This window comes from Macaca nemestrina, chromosome 20 (assembly GCF_043159975.1).
Source record: "Macaca nemestrina isolate mMacNem1 chromosome 20, mMacNem.hap1, whole genome shotgun sequence".
Taxonomy (NCBI): domain Eukaryota; kingdom Metazoa; phylum Chordata; class Mammalia; order Primates; family Cercopithecidae; genus Macaca; species Macaca nemestrina.
In genome coordinates this window covers 65,832,651-65,852,309 of record NC_092144.1, presented here as the reverse complement: position 1 = coordinate 65,852,309, position 19,659 = coordinate 65,832,651, and the positions used below count along the sequence as shown (strand labels likewise).

At 54.8% G+C, this 19,659-nt stretch overlaps 2 protein-coding genes across 7 annotated transcripts; one reads left to right on the top strand and one right to left on the bottom strand.

Annotated features, from left to right (window-relative positions):
• Positions 1-735: 735 nt before the first annotated feature.
• LOC105488157 (zinc finger protein 524) lies at positions 736-4,329 on the bottom strand. Of its 5 annotated transcripts, XM_071087930.1 has the most exons (3): positions 4,212-4,329; positions 3,869-4,061; positions 736-1,806 (listed from the first exon to the last, which is right to left on the bottom strand). In XM_071087930.1, exons 2-3 carry the CDS (start codon positions 3,915-3,917, stop codon positions 968-970), a joined length of 888 nt encoding a protein of 295 aa, XP_070944031.1. In that variant the 5' UTR covers positions 3,918-4,061; positions 4,212-4,329; the 3' UTR covers positions 736-967. The 5 variants fall into 5 exon arrangements, with proteins under 5 accessions (XP_070944031.1, XP_011750305.2, XP_070944032.1 ...); XM_011752003.3 differs by lacking the exon at positions 3,869-4,061 and having other exon boundaries at positions 4,212-4,321; XM_071087931.1 differs by lacking the exon at positions 4,212-4,329 and having other exon boundaries at positions 3,869-4,187.
• LOC105488156 (FLT3 interacting zinc finger 1) lies at positions 4,299-12,189 on the top strand. 2 transcript variants are annotated; one of them, XM_011751999.3, is made up of 3 exons: positions 4,299-4,421; positions 5,975-6,304; positions 9,924-12,189. In XM_011751999.3, exons 2-3 carry the CDS (start codon positions 6,011-6,013, stop codon positions 11,118-11,120), a joined length of 1,491 nt encoding a protein of 496 aa, XP_011750301.1. In that variant the 5' UTR covers positions 4,299-4,421; positions 5,975-6,010; the 3' UTR covers positions 11,121-12,189. The 2 variants fall into 2 exon arrangements, with proteins under 2 accessions (XP_011750301.1, XP_011750300.1); XM_011751998.3 differs by lacking the exon at positions 4,299-4,421 and adding an exon at positions 4,428-5,397.
• Positions 12,190-19,659: the final 7,470 nt, after the last annotated feature.

Sequence of the window (19,659 nt, the reverse complement as noted above, 5' to 3'; positions counted from 1 at the left end):
TGCGGACCAACCCCTAAACCCCTTTAAGCCCCACTCAACTCTAACCCTCTCCTAAGCTCCCCGCCAGTTCCCCGCCTAACTGCCCCACCCTTGGCTCCTTAGCCCCGCCCCAAGCCACACCCCTTATCTCCAACCCTTACCCAGACCGTCAGTCCTGTTCACACCTTTGTCTTAATTTTTCCTTCCAAACAGTAGTTCCTCAGGACAAGGAGGTGGGGCAAAATGGCTGCAGAATTTCTGGGACTTGCCTAGGATCGAGGCGGTCGGACCTAGGGTCAGTTTGCATGGAAGGTTCAATGTTTTAGTTAGATTGGATGTGTACTGGGAATACAGCTGACCCTTGAACAACACGGGTTTGAACTGCAGGTCCCCTGAGAAGCGGACTTTCTTTCACCCAAACACCGATGGAACACACAGTATACAGAGGGCGGATTTTCCTACATCCGCGGGTTCCGCAGGGCCCAGTGCTGGACTTGAGTATGCTCGGATCTTGGTATCTGCGGGGTTCCTGGAACCAATTCCCCACGGACACCGAGGGACCACTGGACTTTGGGGTCTGATGGAGACGGGGAAGGAGCCAAGGTTTCCCCCAAAACCATTCTTTCGCGAGCACCACACTCATGAGGCACAGGAAGTGGGGTCCTCTCCAATTCCCCGCACTCCCGGCAGGTGTAGCCGAGGAAGAACATTTGAAGGCAGGAGAGGATGGCATCCCGGCACGGAACACACATAGGCAGCCAGCAGGCAGAGATTTATTTCCACAACCCCTGCCTCCAAGGATCTGTTAGTCTGGGGGAGGGGGGCTGAAGGCAGCTGGACCCAGAAGTTTAGGTCTCCACCCTCCACCTGCTCCCACAACGGGAAGACCACCAGAAACAAGGGTGTCCCGGCCCCCTGGCCCAGGCCCAGCACCAGCCAAACTCCCTGCTCTAAACCTGGCCCAGAGAGCGATGGCCAGGGATGTGGGTCAGGCCGGCTCCCCCTTCCCCTCTGTCTCCTCCTCCTCCTCCTCGGCCCCTGCTGTGGCCGGGATGCCCTCCTCGTCCCACGGCGGTTCAGACCCTGGATCTGGTGCACACAGGGGTACCCCCATGGCCTCCGGGTGCTTGCGCTTGGCATGGCGCCGGAGCGTGTTGGCCTCTGTAAAGCGCAGCCGGCAGATGGGGCACTGGTACGGGCGCTCTCCCGAGTGCACGCGGTGATGGTGCGCCAGCTCGCCCGCCTCGCGGAAGCGGCGGGGGCACAGCGGGCAGCGGAAGGGCCGCAGGCCGGCATGGATGTTGCAGTGCCGCCGCAGGTGGCTGGAGCGCTTGAAGGTCTTGCCGCAAATCTTGCACTGGTGTGGCTTCAGCTCTGAGTGCGAGATACTGTGGCGCTCCAGGTCAGAGAGGTAGGGGAAGGCCCGCAGGCACACTGGGCAGAAGTGTGGGGCCTTCCTGGGGCCGGAGCCCTGAGGCCCAGCCGCTGACCCTTCAGAGACTGTATAGGGCACACCCTGATCATCGATCAGGAGGAGGTCGTTGCCGCCACTGCTGCCTACTGGGGCTGCCACGCCCTGCACCTGCACCAGTGGGGGCTCCTGCCCTGACTTGGGGGGGCGGCCCCGCTTGCGAGGGAGGGAGGAGGCCTTGAGTGTCCGATGTGAGGAGGCGGCTCCCCCAGGACGACGGCCTCGGCGGCCCCGGGGAACAGGAGGAGGTAAGGCCAGAGGTTTCGCTTCCTCCCCGGGCAAAGGCGAAGGCAACGGGTCTGGGCTGGGGGTGTCCATTGAGCAGTGGGGGGCTTGGGTCTGGGCACTGGAGCCAGCTAAGAGGAGAGAGGGGCAGAGTCAGTGCTCACAGGGTCTAGAGCACCCCTGTGTCCCCCAACACCTCGCCCATCCCTCTCTCCAAGTCTCTTGACAAGGGTGTGGCTGACATTCATCCAGATACACAATTTTAGCTATGCTGGTGGGTAAAACAGTGAGATGATCTTGTATCAGCTGATAAACAGGCACTTCCCTGGGCTCCACCGGGCATCCCTATGTCTCCCTAACTGTCCTCCTGGATCTAGAAGTTCAAGATCAACATGAGCTCCCCCCGCCAAAAAAGAAAAAAAAACCTAAAACAAAAAACCTCCTAGAGAGAACAGAGTCCAACTGAGAGCGCAGACCAGTATTGTGATCCTTGCAACGGAGAGCCCATCAAACTCCAGAGCCACAGAGGCCTCACGAATGCTCTCATCCCTCCCTGTTGACTGGCAGAAGTAGAGAAGGGGTTCCGGAATGGAAAAAAGGGACTGGTCCCAGGTGATATTTGACCCTGACTCCTGGATGAGGAAATATATCCGCGATGTTAAGAGCCTGGGCCCTGGAGTCAGACATCATTCGTTCAAATCTTTACTCTCTGCGTGGCCTTGGGCAAGGTGTTCACTTCTCTAAGCCTTAATCGAGACTTTTGCAAAATGGGACACACAGTTCTATGCACTTGCCCAGACATGCCATGAGTATAATACCCACAAAGTGTTCATACAGAGAAGCTTTCAGGACACATTCGCCATTGTTATCAGGAGCAGCTAAGCCTCACATCAACCCTCTGAATAGGGCATATCTGTCCTATTTTGCAGATGGGAAACTGAGGCACAGGAAAGCCAAGTCAGTTGCCTAAGTTCCTCTGCCAGTAAATGGCAGGGCCAAAACTGGAAACAGGTCTTGCTGACCCGAATGTCCCAGAGAATGGAGAACAAATAGACCCAAGGAGGAAAGGGGACATTATGAGGGCTCAGTCCTGGGTTTGAATTCAGCTCTGCCTATACCTAACAAGTGACTTTGCCTCTCTGAGCCTCTTTCCTCCTCTGAAAAGTGGATATACCAGGGTTGTCAGAAGAATCAAATGAGATAGTGGGCTTTAAAATGCCCCTCGCACACTGCCTGGTGCATAGTAAGCACTCAATAAACTTCACCAGCGCCACCACCATCTTCACAGCGCCCACTCAGATGCTGGGAGCATGAGACTGGGGTGTAACAGAGGGGAAAGGGAGAGACAGGTGCAGTGGGAAGCCCCCCTGCACCCCCCCCTTTAACAGCCACATAGACTGCGGTCCAGAGAGGAGCAACCACCTTTCCATACGGTTCGCTCCCACGGGGTAGCCTAGTCTAGAAGTCAGGTCTTTGGAACGGTGGAAAGGGGGAGACTGGTCCCCCGACCCTCCCCGTCACCTCGCCCCGGTGCTGGCGCGCTCATCGGTCCCCGAGCTACGAAGCCCGAGCGCGGGGCGGGCCCTGCGGGGGCGGTGGCCAATGAGCGGCGCCGGGTAAGCGGGCGGCGGGGGCTGCCAGGAAGGGGGTCTGCGCGCGCGCGCCCGGACGGCTTCGCGGGGCGCGAGCGCGGGAGCAGGAACAGGTGTTGGAGGCGCGCTCCGGGAGCGCGCGGCCCGGCCTCCCCTACCCCCACAACCCCCATCCCGCCTGCGCCCCCCGCCTCTCGGGTACCTCATTTGCATGTCGCCGGGGCTCGCGAGTGTGCGCGCGCGCGCGCGCGCGCGCGGGGGCGACGGGGCCGGCGCGTGGGAAGGGGAGGGGGTGAGGGGGCCCTGCCCCTCGGCGGCGGCGAGGCGGGGGCGGCGGCGCGCGGAACCGGCCCCGCCCCTCGGAGAAGCGCCTGGCCCCTCCCTTCCTGCCCTTCCCTCCCGCCTGCGTGCCCGCGGGAAACAAAGGGGACTCGCTGGGTCCTAAGGACCGGTCACGGCCACGCCAGCAAGCCGCGCCTGCGCACCGGCGGCCCTGGTGTGTCCCCAGTGGAAAATAACCGAGCACCACATCCCCAACCACCTCGAAACGCCTTTCCTCTCACAAAGCACACATTCGGGTGACCCAATCAAAGACAGATACCGAACGATGAGGAGCGGGAAAATGGCTGCCCAGTGCCCGTAATTAACATGGCACCGGACAGGCTTCGAAGCCCATGGAGGGCTAAGTGGATAAGATGGTGCCGGTTTTTTCCAGCTCTGTATTGCAGTTGGCGCACTTCGCTTTCTTTTTTTCCCTAGTCCAACTGTACATCCTAATCAGGGGGAGTCCGAGCCTGTGAAAAAGAAATAGTATCTGCTCTCATTTACGTTAGCATCGCCTACTGTCGCCACGAAGGAGAAGAAGCCGTGCTCTCAGCTCCTTGCCCTTAGTCTGCATGGCGCCGTGCGTGTCCCTAAGCCACGCCCCTTCCCGCTGCCCTCACCCAAGATGGCGCTGGCCTGGCTTCTTCAACCTCCAGGGCTGGGAAAGGAAAGGGAAAGAGGTAGAAGGGCGGGGATGAGGAAGGGGACCAAGAGGGCGGGAGAAAGGGGGAGTACGGCAGGGGAAGGGAGTTGAGGCGGAAGTCGAGGGGCCCCCCGGGTGGAAGTGACGCTACCCCCGCTGCCCAAAATGTCGGCGCCCAGAGGGAGGTGTAAGTAATTAAAGAGGAAAGCCGATGGACTTCCCCGGCCTCCTGGGGCCTTCCCGGGTCTCCAAGACCCAACGCTCCGTACGAGCGAGGTGGACTCGCCTGGCCCCGGGGCCTGCCCGACCTGCCCCCCTACCAGGCGCCTAGGGCTGCACCTTTTAGGGGCAGGGGGAGGGGCACAAAAGGCCGGCTCTCGGGGCCTGGGGCCTGGAGCGGACTGGGCATGGGGGGGGCCCCAGCTCCTCAGGCTGCGGGGTGAAGGAGGCGGGGCCTAGTGGCTGCTGGGGCGGAGCAAAGCTTGGGAGGAGCCTGAGTTGGGCGGAGCTTAGAGTGGAAGTGGGAGGGGCGTGGAGGAGGGAGAGTGGATAGAAAATGGGAGGGGCTTGGGCAAAGTGGTGGGGTTTGATAAAGGGGCGTGGCTCAGAAGGAATGGTGGGTAGGCCCTGGATTGAGGGGTGGAAGGAAACTCATTGAGGCTGGTTGGGGAAACGGAGCCTAGGAAGCAGGAGAGAGGAGTTTAGGGTAGAAGGGGTGGAGTTTGTCTGGGGTATGGCTTAGAGAAGTAGGTAGGCCTAGCGAGGGGGGCGGAGTTTAAGGGTGTAATTTGAAGGGGTTTAATGCAACTGTCAGGTCCTTATAATGAATGTGGAAAGGACTTGCAGGGGATGGGAAGAGACTTCGTAGAGAAGGCCTGAGAAGGTGACGGGAGTCCAGTGGATGGTCTTAGAAAGGATGTGGCTTCTTTAAAGGAAAAATTGGGTGGAGTTTTGGAAGTGGGTCTTAGTGGAGCCGAGAGGGGCTTAGCGAAGTCAAGTAACTTAGCAAGCATGGTAGGACTTAAGGAGGAAACCAGGAAGAACTTACGGGATAATAGTCATCCAAACAGCTTACTTGTTGCGTCTTTGCTGTGCACCAGCTTAAGTAGGCACGAAACATTTATTGCCACTGTTTTACTTAGTTCTCGCCACCGCTCTATGAGGTAGGTACTACTATTCCCATTTTGCAGATGAAGAGTTTTTGTTATCTGATGTTACAGGACTAGTTCTGGTCTCCCTGCAAGGATGACTCCAGTGTGCTTAGTCCCAAATCTTTGCCCTCCCATTTGCTAAGTGATCATCCTGGAAGAGGAGTGGGAGGAGCTCAGAGGGGAGTGGAAGGGCCTTTTGGAGGGAAAAGGGCTTGGCAAAGAATACAAGATGCTTAGGGAACAGTGTAGGGGCTTTGAAGGGAGTAGGAAGAGTGGGAGAGGCTTAAATTACAGCGGGAGGGGCACAGAGAGGAGTGGCCGCGCATTGGCGAAGAGGGGGAGAGGCTTAAAAACGCTCCGTGGAGTGAGGAGACTGGGAAGTGATTAGGAAGATTGCCAGAGGAGTGGAGCAGAGGGAGAAGGGTTTCTAAGAGAGTAGGAGGATTTTAAAGAACAATGAGAGGGGCTTAGAGAGGTGGGCAGTGGGAGGCTTTCCCAGGGGACAGGTGGTGGGTCTGGGAGCCTGGGAGGAGAGGGCTGATGGGGACCCTATCCCCTCACCTGCTCCTCTGTCTCCTCCCTACTCCAGAGAGAGCCCCCACACACCACTGTATTCCCCGCCACTATGGATGACGTCCCGACCCCAACCCCTGCACCAGCACCGCCCGCCGCTGCCGCTCCCCGGGTCCCATTTCACTGCAGTGAATGTGGCAAGAGTTTCCGCTACCGCTCAGACCTGCGGCGCCACTTTGCCCGACACACAGCGCTCAAGCCCCACGCGTGTCCGCGCTGCGGCAAGGGCTTCAAGCACAGCTTCAACCTAGCCAACCACCTGCGCTCGCATACCGGGGAGCGGCCCTACCGCTGCTCCGCCTGCCCCAAGGGGTTCCGCGACTCCACCGGCCTGCTGCACCACCAGGTGAGTCCCACAGGCTGGCCCCAGGCTGGCCTCCCTGGTCTGGACTGCGCTGGGATCCCGCGCCCCACTGTGCTCTGGGCAAAAGGAAGCTGGCCCAAGGCCTAGGCAGCCGCCTCCTCCCATTAGAAAATGTCCGTCGCTCCCCACCAAAGCACCCTGACCCTTGAAAGCATGCGGTGTTTCTCATTCAGTCCCCACCAAGCCACCAACTAGAACATTCATAGTAAATTTCCCCATCTATGGGCTCCTCCCCTCCCCCTTCTCCCTGCCAGTATCCCACGTGCACGCACCAGCATCTGCAATCTAGTGTTTATCCTTTCCTTCCTTACCTTTTTAAGAAATAGGTTCATCAGGTATATATTTAATTCCTTTATTCAGTGGTTATCAGGTATATACTTAATTCCTTTATTCAGTGACTATCAACTTTCCCTGCACCAAACGGCTGTGTTGCCAAGGCAAGAGCAAATTCCATGCCTTCAGAGAACTTACTTTCCTTTGGAGGTGGTCAGTAGCCAAGTAGACAAGAAGCAAGAAAGCAAGTATGCAGGCAAGAATGTCCTGGAAAAAGATAAGTGTTAGGAAGGACATTTTAAGAAACAAAAAAATACTGGCCAGACACAGTGGCTCACGCCTGTAATCCCAGCACTTTGAGAGGCCAAGGTGGGCAGATCTTGAGGTCAAGAGATCGAGACCATCCTGGCCAACATGGTGAAACCCCATCACTACTAAAAATACAAAAATTAGCCAGGTGTGGTGGCGTGCACCTGTAATCCCAGCTACTTGGGAGGCTGAGGCAGGAGACTCCCCTGAACCCGGGAGGTAGAGGTTGCAGTGAGGCGAGATTGTACCACTGCACTCCAACCTGGGTGATAGAACGAGACTCAGTCTTCAAACAGACAGACAGACAAACAATACAAATCAATGTGTGAGAGTAAAGAGAGGAGAGCTATGGACTACTTAAGACAGGGTGGGGAAGGTTAGGGCAGGTGATACTTGAGCCGATCTGTAGTAAGCCTCCCTGCGAAGAGCATTCCAGGCAGCAGGAACAGCAAGTACAAAGGCCCTGAGGAAGGAAGGAGTGTGCTGTATTCTAAGAAGCGATGGGAGACTGTGGGGTTGGGGTGGAAGGAGGTGAGGTGGAAGATGGGATGGGCTGGGTCACACTTTTATCTATGTGCCAGACACTTGCACAACCAGGGTGAAGAAAACCAGACATCTACCGATGGTCTTTCACACTTGGCTGTCCTCTCTGTCCCCATGCCTCTGCCTTGGTCAGGACTTCACATCCTGAATGTTGGCCCCAGCTTTCTCAGTGGTCTTCCTCCCTCCTGTCTCTCTCCCTCACATCCAGCCTTTGCATCTGTCGCAGAGTGACCAGGTGACTCCTCCTTAAATCCCTTGATCTTTAGGTTGAAAGGGGAGCTCCTTAGTTGATGCAACTATTCACAGCCCCCGAGGCCTCATCCCTGCCCACCAGTAGGTTGTGATTCAACTGAACCATTTCATGAGTACCTACTGTATTTAGGTACAGTGCTAGGCTCTCTGGGGAAAAAAAATTAGCTAAGGGAACAAAACAGATACAGTCCACCCCTTGTATGGCCTCGAGTCAAATGTGGGAGATGTGAACTGAACAACCAGGTTAATCAACGTTAGGTTGCAGCTGAGACATCTGAGGATGGAGGATAACCATATTCTGAGACTCATGCAAGAGAGATCTGAAGCAGTCTGGATCGGGGATGGGGTCAGGGATGGTTTTCCAGAGAAAAAGGTGAGGAATCATCTGCCTCTGGGGTCTGAGGCTTTCTGGATCCAGGGAACAAGACGTGTACTTTCAAGGAAGCAAAGCAGGCTTTGGAGGAACTGGAGGAAGGCCAGTGTGACTGGAGCACGGAGAAGCAGAAAGAGTGTGGCTCAGGAGAAGTCTGGAGAATGCTGGACCCTGGAAATACAGCTGTGAGCAAAACCAACGTGGTCGTTATTTTCATCGTCCTTAGCTGGTGGGGAGACAGACAACACTCAAGTTAGATGTAGACACTAAGTGTGCTATGAGCCATAGGCTTTAAAGGAGGAGGGTGGAAGAGGATCACTGATGAGCCAGGGGGCCAGATTCGGGGAAGGGTTTCCAAGGAGCGACAGATAAATAGACCTACAAGCATTCCAGGCAGTGAGAACAGCATGTACAAGGGCCCTGGGACCAGCATAACCTTGTTGTGTTAGAAAGAGTAGAGAGAGAATGAATTTAGCGACAAATTACAGCAGGGACATCCTGTCTGGAGCCAGAAAGGCAAATGAACATCACTCCCTGTTCCTTCTTCAGGTCTGTGCCCCTGGCAGACATTACTAATCAAGCACTGCACTCTTTCTCATCCAGCCTCACCCTTCTCCTCACAGGTCTCCGGAAGACATTACCACACTCACAAATCTCTCTCTGCTATTCCAAAATCTTAAATCAACAAGCACAAATATCAGTACAAAAAACCTCTCTAAGGCACAGTTTTACGCAGTCTACAAGCCTGGCAACGCTTCAGAAAAAAAGTACAGGCTCCTGGACTCCCTCCTGGGAGATTCAATTCCCTAGATTTGGAAGTGATTCCCTGGATCTGTATGTGTGAAAAGCATTCAGTGAGAGATGCTCTGAGCAGTAGCCAGATTTGGTTCAAAATCACTTCTCTGCCCTAATACACCTAAAGGCTGTATTCAGCTCATGATAACTGGCTCGGGGTAGCGGGGCTTGACAAGGGAAAAGACCACACTACCAGGGCCGGCTGCACTGTCACTTTAGAGCTGCACTGTCCAGTATAGCCATTAGCCACAGATAGTGATTTATTTACTTTTTTTTTTTTTTTTTTGAGACCAAGTCTCGCTCTGTCGCCCAGGCTAGAGTGCAGTGGTGTGATCTCGGCTCAGTGCATCCTCCACCTCCCGGGTTCAAGCGATTCTTCTACCTCAGCCTCCTGAGTGGCTGGGACTACAGGTGCCCACCACCAGACCCGGGTGATTTTTGTATATTTAGTAAAGGCAGGGTTTCACCATGTTGATCAGGTTGGTCTCGAACTCCTGACCTCAAATGATCCACCCACTTTGGCCTCCCAAAGTGCTGGGATTACAGATGTGAGCCACCGCGCCCGGCCGTGGTTTGTTTTTTTGTTTGTTTGTTTTTTGTTTTTTGTTTTTTTTTTTTTGAGACACAGTCTCACCCTGTCATGCAGGCTGTAGTGTGGTGGCATGATCACGGCTTACTGCAGCCTCAAACTGCTTGGCTCAGCCTCCCGAGTAGCTGGACCACAGAAGCATGCCGTGTCCAGCTAGCAAAATTATTTGTAGAGACAAGGTTTCCTTGCGTTGCCTGGGCTGGTCTCGGACACCTAGGCTTATGCAATCCCAGAGTGCTGGAATTACAGACGTGAGCCACCATGCCCAGCCAGGACATGGCCTTTTTAAGGACTGAAAGAATTCTACCGTGACCCCAAGCAGAGAGTGATAGGACGAGCATTTCCCTAGATCATGGCCCTGTAGATGTGACAGAGAGCTTGTGCCATATCCCCCTGGGAGTCCAGGAATCCGCTGTCCGGGCTAGGTTCTCGGCCCTGACGTTGTGCCCTTCTTCCTGCACTCCCAGGTCGTCCACACTGGTGAGAAACCCTACTGCTGCCTGGTCTGCGAGCTCCGCTTCTCCTCACGCTCCAGCCTGGGCCGCCACCTCAAGCGCCAGCACCGCGGGGTTCTCCCCTCTCCCCTGCAGCCCGGCCCTGGCCTGCCCGCCTTGAGTGCGCCCTGCTCCGTCTGCTGCAATGTGGGGCCCTGCTCGGTGTGCGGGGGCGCGGGGACCGGCGGTGGAGAGGGCCCCGAGGGGGCAGGCGCGGGTCTGGGCAGCTGGGGGCTGGCAGAGGCGGCAGCTGCAGCCGCGGCCTCCTTGCCCCCATTTGCGTGCGGCGCCTGCGCGCGGCGCTTCGACCACGGCCGGGAGCTGGCGGCCCACTGGGCGGCGCACACCGACGTGAAGCCCTTCAAGTGCCCGCGCTGCGAGCGCGACTTCAACGCACCCGCGCTGCTGGAGCGGCACAAGCTGACGCACGACTTGCAGGGCCCGGGTGCGCCCCCAGCGCAGGGCTGGGCCGCGGGGGCAGGTGCAGGGCCCGAGACGGCGAGCAAAAGCGCCGCTGCGGAGGCGGGCGACGCTCCTCCGACCTCGGACGGCAGGCTGCTCCTGGGCCCCGCGGGGGGCGGCGTGCCCAAGCTCGGGGGGCTGCTCCCTGAGGGCGGTGGGGAGGCGCCTGCACCTGCAGCGGCCGCCGAGCCCTCGGAAGACACCCTGTACCAGTGCGACTGCGGGACCTTCTTCGCGTCGGCCGCTGCCCTGGCCAGCCACCTGGAGGCCCATTCGGGCCCGGCCACCTACGGCTGCGGCCACTGCGGGGCTCTGTACGCGGCGCTGGCCGCCTTGGAGGAGCACCGGCGGGTCAGCCACGGCGAGGGTGGCGCGGAGGAGGCGGCGGCCGCGGCCCGGGAAGGGGAGCCGGCGTCCGGGGAGCCCCCGTCTGGCTCTGGCCGCGGCAAGAAGATCTTCGGCTGCTCCGAGTGCGAGAAGCTGTTCCGCTCGCCGCGAGACCTGGAGCGGCACGTGCTGGTGCACACTGGCGAGAAGCCGTTCCCGTGCCTGGAGTGCGGCAAGTTCTTCCGCCACGAGTGCTACCTCAAGCGCCACCGGCTGCTGCATGGCACCGAGCGGCCCTTCCCCTGCCACATCTGCGGCAAGGGCTTCATCACCCTCAGCAACCTCTCCAGGCACCTGAAGCTGCACCGGGGCATGGACTGACTGCCAGGCCGTGCCCTGCCCTCCACCCAGCCACCTGGACTCGGCCTGGACCAGGGGACCTCAGTACTGCGAGTGAGGCCCCGGCCCTCCAAATCCAAATCCAGACACAGGCCCTGAAATGAGGGGACCCTGACTGGAGAAGTCGAGGCCACCAGAAACCCACACAGGCCCCAGAGCTGGGGGACCACAAACAAACAGGGTCCTTAGCTGGGGCAGGGGAACCCAAATCTACGGAGAGACTCCTGAGCCTGAGGTCCCTGAAATGAGTGTGGGTAGCCCTAAGTCCCCAGGACATGGGAACTTTGCAGTGAGCAATGGGTCTCCACAAGTACCTCTCATCTTGAGGGCCCTAATAATAAAAGATGGGCACCTGCCCCACCAAGGGAAGACTGCCCCATTCCCTGAGAGCCATCATTCCCAACGACCTTGATCTGGAGAATGTGGAGGGAACATGTCCCTGAATTTTCCTAGATCTCCTCCAAATGCTACCCACCAGAGTCACTGATGACCCCAGAAAATGGATATAGCCGAAATCTGCCTTTCCCCGTTTTCATTCCCTGTACTGAAAGAGGGACCAGGGTAGATGCCCCCTGCCCTCTAATCCCCCCTCCCTGACTGTGGAATGGATCGACCTTAATGATCTTCCCCACCCCCAAACACTAGAATAGACTGGCCTGAAATACCCTTGTCCAGTAGGATGGACTGATCTGTATGCACACACCCCCATCACATGGAATGGGCTGGTCTAGGCTGTGGCCCGCACCCCACCTTCCTTAGAGTGAATAGGGCAGATACTCCTCCCTTTTCCTGTAGCGTGTGGACCGGTCCACGCCATTCTTTGTCCTGTGAACTCATCTGAGTGGGAAGTGGTGGACACTGGGGTTTCCCTCCCTCTCTCCGTGGCACCCATTGGTCTTTCCATCTCTGTTGGTTTGTCTGTCTCTGTCTTCCTCCCGACCCCAAGGGGAAGGGGGCACTTGGCTAGGGGGTCCCTGTGAGCCTAGACCTCGTCCCCTCGTCCCTCTCCCCAATGTTTCCAGGACCCCCAATAAACCTTGTCCTGTCAGTCGCTGACGCCTCATTTTCTGATCCTTGGCTCCAGGGGGGATGGGGAATGTCTTAGGAAAGACCACCTAAATACAGACAGGTCCTCGTCTTCTCCTGAGAAGTTTCAAAGCTTTGAATAGTACATGACCTTTAAAATTAGAGTTGGTTTAGGCCAGGCTCGGTGGCTCATGCTTATAATCCCAGCACTTGGGGAGGCCGAGGCGGGCGGATAACCTGAGGTCAGGAGTTCAAAACCGTGCCTGGCCAACATGGCAAAACCCCGTTTCTACTAAAAATACAAAAATTAGCCGGGTGTGATGGCACATTCCTGTAATCCCAGCTACTCGGGAGGCTGAGGCAGGAGGATCTCTTGAACCTGGGAGGCAGAGGTTGCAGTGAGCCAAGATCACACCACTGCACTCCAGCCTGAGGGACAGAGCGAGACTCCATTTCAAAACTAACTAAATAAATAAATAAATAAAATTAGAGTTGGTTTCAATCAAAATGAGCCCCGTCCCTTAAATACATGATCCACCTCCAACAGATAGACACGCCCCCTAGAAACTAGACACGCCCTTTAGAAGCCACCAGCCTTATAGGACACACCCCTTGGAAACCAAACTGCCTCATTACAGGCATGTCCGAGAAGAGGCCCCGCCCCTTAGACGCTGCCTTAGACCCTACACCAAACCCTAATAATAGGACCTGTTCATCAGAGAACTGGGGGTGGAGGTGCCTTCAGACTGTCTCCTGCACACTGCATTGCGTTCCTGTACTGAGGGCTTATTCTGAGTCAGGCACTGAAACTCCCTGTGGGGATCATCCTGGCCCTCCTGGGGTTTACGTTCTGTCGTGTGGGCAACGGGCATGGAGAAAAGAGGAATCAAATAAATGCAGAAAATAATTTCAGATCGTCATGAGCATTCTGAAGGCAATAGGGAAGGGTGGTAAGAAAGTGAATGGCCACCTTACTCACTTTCTATGCCACCTTAGATGGGGTGGTCCACGTGGGCTTCTCGGTGGAGGTGGCATTTGATCTGAGCCCTGAAGGGTAAGGGTGAGCAAGGACCGGCCAGGAGAATGCCCAAATGGACACAGGAGGAAAGTGAGCTCAGGGAGGGAAGGATGAGATTAACAGGTAGGTAGAGGTCACATCACAGCGAGCCAGGCAAGCCAAAATAGGTGTTTGACTGTGTTCTCTGGGCGATGGGAAGCAAAGTGTTCATCGAGGAGGGAAGGGACCACCCCTGCACCTTATCGAAATCCCTGTGTCTGATGAGTGGAAACGAAGCTGCAGGACGCAGAGTCAGGAGACTGTAGCGCTCCTGCAGTCCGGGAGAAACTTGTGGGATCCTAAACCAGAGTGACGAACAGAAATCATGCCTGTAACCCCAGCACTTTAGGAGGCCGAGGTGGGAGAATCGGTTGAGCCCAGGAGTTTGAGACCAGCCTAGGCAACATAGTGAGACCCTGTCTCTACTAAACATAACAAAATAAAACAAAAGAAAGAAATGGGTGGATTTCAGATGAACTCTGGAGTATGAATGCAGAGGACTGGTTGTGTGCATGTGTGTATTGGTTGGGGGTGAGTGTAATGGGAGGGGAGAAATCAGGAGTAAATGGTTGAGTGGTGGCATTTTTCATTAAGACCAGAAAACTGGGGGAGGACACGTTTAAGTAGGGGTTTAGGAGAATCAAAGCCTTCTCCCCTGGAGTTCCTTAAGATTTTTTTGTTTGTTTTTGAGACAGGGGCTCGCTCTGTTGCCCAGACTGGAGTGCAGTGGTGTGATCTTGGCTCCCAGCAACCTCCACCTCCTGTGTTCAAGAGATTCTCTTGCCTCAGCCTCCCAAGTAGCTGGGATTACAGATGTGCACCACTACACCCAGCTAATTTTTGTATTTTTAGTAGAGATAGGGTTTCAACTTGTTGGTCAGGTTGGTCTCGAACTCCTGACCTCAGGTGATTGATCTGCCCACCTCGGTCTCCCAAAGTGCTGGGATTACAGGTGTGAGCCACTGCACCCAGCTGGTTTCTTAAATTAAATTCCCTATAGGTTGCCATTCTCAAATACTGAACATACGTATATCCTGTGATGCAGTAATTCTACTGCTACGCATAAACGCTAACTCAAGTCCCCCTGTACCCAGAGACATACAAAAACATTCATAGCAGCAATATCAACCCCAAACTCATGACAACCAAAACGTCCATCAGCAATACAGTAAATAACGATGGTATATTATGCAATAGAATACTATACAGCAACCAGAATGAATGAGCTGTGGATAAACACAATATCATGAATGAAAGTTACAAAGACATAGGACCCGAAAAGCCAGAAACAGAGCATGATTTCATTTACATAACATTCAGGTCAGGTGCAGTGGCTCACACCTATAATCCCAGCACTTTGGAAGGCCAAGGCAGGAGGATTGCTTGAGTCCAGGAGTTCAATACCAGCCTGGGCAACATGGCAAGACCCCATCTCTAGTAAAAATACAAAAAATAGACAGGTGTGGTGGCGTGTGCCTGTAGGCCCAGCTACTCGATGGGCTGAGACGGAAGGATCGCTGGAGCCTGGGGTGGGGGGACGGAGATTGCAGTGAGCCAAGATGATGCCACTGCATTCCAGCCTGGGCAACAAAGCAAGACCCTGTCTCAAAACAAAACAAAACAACCAAACAAACAAACAAAAAAGCAAGCCCATTATAATGCACATAAAACTAAACTGTAATATTGTTAAGGATACATTGTCAGTAGTAAAGCATATAAAAAAGCAAGGACAACATTGTCCTATAAAACTCAGAATAGTGGGCTCGACAAGTTAAGCGGGAGGGGATAACCTGGAAGTTTCCAGGGTTGCTGGTAGCTGATAAACTTCTATTTTTTAATCAGATGATCATTTTATAATTATTTATTCAATTGTGTATTTGTGTTGCGCATTTTTTCTCTGTGTGTCTTATATTTCACAAAGAAAATATTTCAGTCTGGGCGAGTTGACTCACGTCTGTAATCCCAATAATTTCGGAGACTGAGGCAGGAGAATGACTTGAGCTCAGGAGTTCGAGACCAGCCTAGGCAATATAGTGAGATCCTGTCTCTACCAAAAAAAAAAAAGAAAAGAAAGAAAAAACAGCGTGGTGGTGCATGCCTGTAGTCCCAGTTACTTGGGAGGCTGAGCTGAGAGGATCACTTGAGCTTAGGAGGTTGAGGTTATGTGAGCAGTGAGCTATGATGGTACCACTGCACTCCAGCATGGGCGACAGAGAGAGACCCCGTCTCAAAAATAAAAAATAAAACCGAACGTGGTGGCTCACGCCTGTAATCCCAACACTTTTGGAGGCCGAGGCGGGCAGATCACCTGAGTTCAGGACCACCCTGGGCAACAGGGTGGAATCCTGCCTCTACTAAAAATACAAAAATTAGCTGGGCATGGTGGTGCACGCCTGTAATCCCAGCTACTCGGGAGGCTGAGGCGGGAGAATCGCTTGAACCCAGCAGGCAGAGGTTGCAGTGACCCGAGAACACGCCACTGCACTCCAGCCTGGTGACAGAGCGAGACGTCCATCTCAAAAGAATACATAAATAAATGAAAATTTAAAAATTAAATATAAATTTAAAAAGAAAGAAAAAGGAAACTTTAAAGGAGGAAGACGTGTATTCCGGGAGGAGAAAACAAGTAAGAGTTTAGCACTCCAGCCAGACTGTTTGAATGGAGATCCACAGTTGCCTATTTGAAAAAGCTCAACCTTTGGGAATAAAATCAGCTAAACCTTAGAGATACTCCTCTCCACTCTGCAACCGACACTCAAAAACCAGACACGCTTTCTGGTTTAAAAAAAAAAAAAAAGAAAAGTATCTTCTTTCGAGAAACTAGGCCCGCCCACTTCGAAGAAGGCACCGCCCCCAGGGACAAGACCCGCCCACTCCGAGACCGGCTTAGAGACAGGCTCAGCCCGGGAGATGCGCACTGGAAAGGCGCCAGTGTTGCCATGGAGATGGCCGCCGGCTGGGGAGTAATGAATAGGGACCTCGCGAGGCTGAGGTTCCCACCCACCTCACCTGCACCACAGTCCTTTCTCTTCTGGGGCGGTAACGAGAAGGACTCATCCCATTTCCTCAGTGTCTCCCAAGTGCCCGGTGCTGAGCTGGACACTGCACCGAACGCGTCACATAGTGGCCCCATTTTATAGATGCGCTGACTGAGGCCGGGGCGGGGGGAGGTGGGAAGCGAGGAGAGGACAGGAGCGGGAATTTTACCCTGAGGACGATCTCAACCGTTGCAAAAGATTAATTACTAGCCAGACGCTGGAGACTCACATGCCTGTGTTTGGCGAGCTGATTCCTGCGTGCAGACCTTGGAGCCAGCCAGGCCCCTGCACGCTTGCTGGCGCGGGCGTCTCCCCCGGGCCCCCGAGCCTTCCTCCTTTCAAGGACGGCCTCACATCCTAATACCGAAGCCCGAGACCGCCTCACTCCTCCCACCCTTCATCCCTTTTTATTCATCCACAAATGCTTGTTAAGCCCCTTGTCTGTTCCGGGCAGCCACCTGTGGGCAGAGCCGTTAAGCAAACAGGCAAAATAAGCCCTGCCCTCGCAGTTTTTATTCTAGTGTGAGGGGAGATAGGCAATCCACAGGACATTCACACGTTGCCTAGTGTGTCTTCGTGATTAAGTACCATGTTAAAAATGAAAGGACGGCGCAGTGGCTCACACCTGTAATCCCAGCACTTAGGGAGGCCGAGGCGTGAGGATCACCTGAGGTCAGGAGTTCGAGATCAGCCTGGCCAACATGGCGAAACCCCGTCTCTACTAAAAACACAAAAAAGAATTAGCTGTGTATGGTGGCGGGCGCCTGTAATCCCAGCTACTCGGGAGGCTGAGGCAGGAGAATCGCTTGAACCCAGGAGGCGGAGGTTGCAGTGAGCCGAGATTGCGCCACTGCACTGCACTCCAGCCTGGGCGACAGAGCGAGACCCTGACTCAAAAAATGATAATAATAATAATAACAAGGCAGGGTGAAGGCTAGAGGGTGACGGGAGGCTATTTTAGCCTGGGTGGACAAGACAGGGGTCTCCAGCGAGCTGTGGGAGTGAGGGACGTAAGGGAAGCTGAATGGAAACCTCGGGAGGGCTTTTCAGGCCGGGGCAACCGCAAGTGCAAAGGCCCTGACTCCGGACAGAGCAGAGAGGGCGGTGTGACGCGGAGAGGGAGGGAGGAAGGGAGGGAGGGAGGAAGGAAGGGAGGAAGGAAGGGAGGGAGGGAGGGAGGGAGGGAGGAAAGCCCCGGGGTCCAGGCAAGCAGGGCCTTGGGGGCGGGGGTGCACGTGGGAATCAGAAGGGAAGCTTGGGTTTTATTCCGAGGGAGATGGGGAGCCAAGGACGGAAGAGTGTTGGGCTCAGGAGAGAGGTGATTTCTGGGTGCTGGAGGCTGGACGGGAGGGACAGGGAAGCTGGAAGCAGGAGAGCCAATGAGGAGGGGGAGACGGTGGGACTGGCATCCGGCTGAGCCAGTCAGCGACAAGCCCCGCCCCCTGCCCCGGGAGCCGCCTTCGCAGCCGGAGGTCGTGGGGCCCAGGACCCCCTCCAGCACCTGGGCCTGCGCCCCGCCTCCTCCCGGCTCCCCGCCTCGGTCTCCCCCGCATCCGGCCCGGCCTCCACGCGGGTCCCACAGGAATTTCTCTAAAACACTAATCGGATCATGTGACTCTCCTGCTTAAAACCTTTTCAATGGCTTCTCAGTGCACTCGGAATGAGTCCAAGCTCAGCCTGGACTCGGAGGCCCGGCTCGGTCGCTGGGTGCAGCTCTGGCCTCTCTCCGCCACACTGGCCTCCTTTATGCCCTAATGCAAGACCCCCAACCCCACCCCCGCCATGTGCTGGGGAAGCAGAGCGCAAACCCCCTTCTATGTGCTGTGCTCTCTGCTTAAAGTTTTCTATCACCTCCATTCCTGAATTCATTATTCTTCCTCCTCCTCCTCCATCTTTCAAGCCTTCAAAATAAAGATGATAAAATAGTACACACATCCTTGGTATATACCCAAAAGAATTAAAAACAGCTGTTCAAACAAAAACTTATACACCAATGTTTCTAATAGCACTCTTCGCAATAGACCAAAGATAGATGCAACCCCAATGTCCATCAACAAATGGATAAACAAAACGTAGGCGACAGCGGCCCTCCACTTCCGTGGTTCTGCACCCTCAGATAGGAGGCTGTAAGGGACTCAATCACCCATGGATCTGGAATCCGAGGAGAGTCCTGGAACTAATCCCCTGCGGACACCGAGGAATGACTGCACTCATGCAGAGGAATACTATTCAGCCACAAAAAGGAATGAAGCACCGACTCATGCTAAGGCACGGATGAACCTTAGAAACATTACGCTGGCCAGGTGCGGTGGCTCATGCCTGTAATCCCAGCACTTCAGGAGGCCGAGGTGGGCTGGTCATCTGAGCTCAGGAGTTCAAGACCACCCTGGGCAACGTGGCGAGACCCCATCTCTACCAAAAACAAAAATTAGCCAGGCATGGTGGTGCGTGCCTGTAGTCTCAGCTATCTGGAAGGCTGAGGTGGGAGAATCACTTGAGCCCTGGCGGTGGAGGTTGCAGTGAGCCGTGATTGCACCAATGCACTCCTGCCTGGGTGACAGAGAAAGACCCTGTCTCAATTTTTAAAAAGAGGGGGGGCAATATCCTTTGTGGGGGAGGGGGAGAAATTTTTATGCAAAGTGAAAGAAGCTAGTCACAAAGGAACACATGTTGTATGATTCCATTGATATGAAATGTCCAGAATAGGCAAATTCATAGAGACAGAAAACTGATTATTAGTTGACAGGGGCTGGGGATAGAAAGGAGTGTGGGAATGACTGCTAATGGGCTTAGGGTTTGTTTGGGCTGATGAAAAAGTTCTGGAACTAGGATGGACACGGTGGCATACGCCTGTAATCCTAGCACTTTAGGAGGCTCAGGCAGGAGGATTGCTTGAGACCAGGAGTTCAGAACAGCCTGGGGAACAAAGCAAGACCCCATATGTAAAGAAAGGAAAGAAGGAAGGAAGGAGGGAGGGAGGGAAGGAAAAGAGAGAGAAAGAGAGAGAGAGAGAGAGAGAGAGAAAGAAAGAAAGAAAGAAAGAAAGAAAGAAAGAAAGAAAGAAAGAAAGAAAGAAAGAAAAAGAAAGAAAAGAAAGAAAAAAGAAAGAGAGAAAGGAAGGAAGGAAAGAAGGAAGGAGGGAGGGAGGGAGGGAAGGAAGGAAGGAAGGAAGGAAGGAAGGAAGGAAGGAAAGGAAAGGAAGGAAGGAAGGAAAGAAAGAGACTCATGCCTGTAATCCCAGCACTTTGGGAGGCCGAGGCAGGAGGATCACCTGAAGTTGGGAGTTTGAGACCAGCCTGGCCAACACGGAGAAACCCTGTCTCTACTAACAATACAAAATAAGCTAGGCGTGGTGGCGCATGCCTGTCATCCTAGCTATTTGGGTGGCTGAGGCAGGAGA

Bases quoted from the DNA above. Each gene is read 5' to 3' on its own strand.
- LOC105488157 (XM_071087930.1), bottom strand. From the start codon at position 3,917: ATGTTAATTACGGGCACTGGGCAGCCATTTTCCCGCTCCTCATCGTTC. The intron at 1,807-3,868 runs GTATCTGTCTTT...CTCTCCTCTTAG, and splicing joins TTCCCGCTCCTCATCGTTCG to CTGGCTCCAGTGCCCAGACC.
- LOC105488156 (XM_011751999.3), top strand. From the start codon at position 6,011: ATGGATGACGTCCCGACCCCAACCCCTGCACCAGCACCGCCCGCCGCT. The intron at 6,305-9,923 runs GTGAGTCCCACA...CTGCACTCCCAG, and splicing joins CCGGCCTGCTGCACCACCAG to GTCGTCCACACTGGTGAGAA.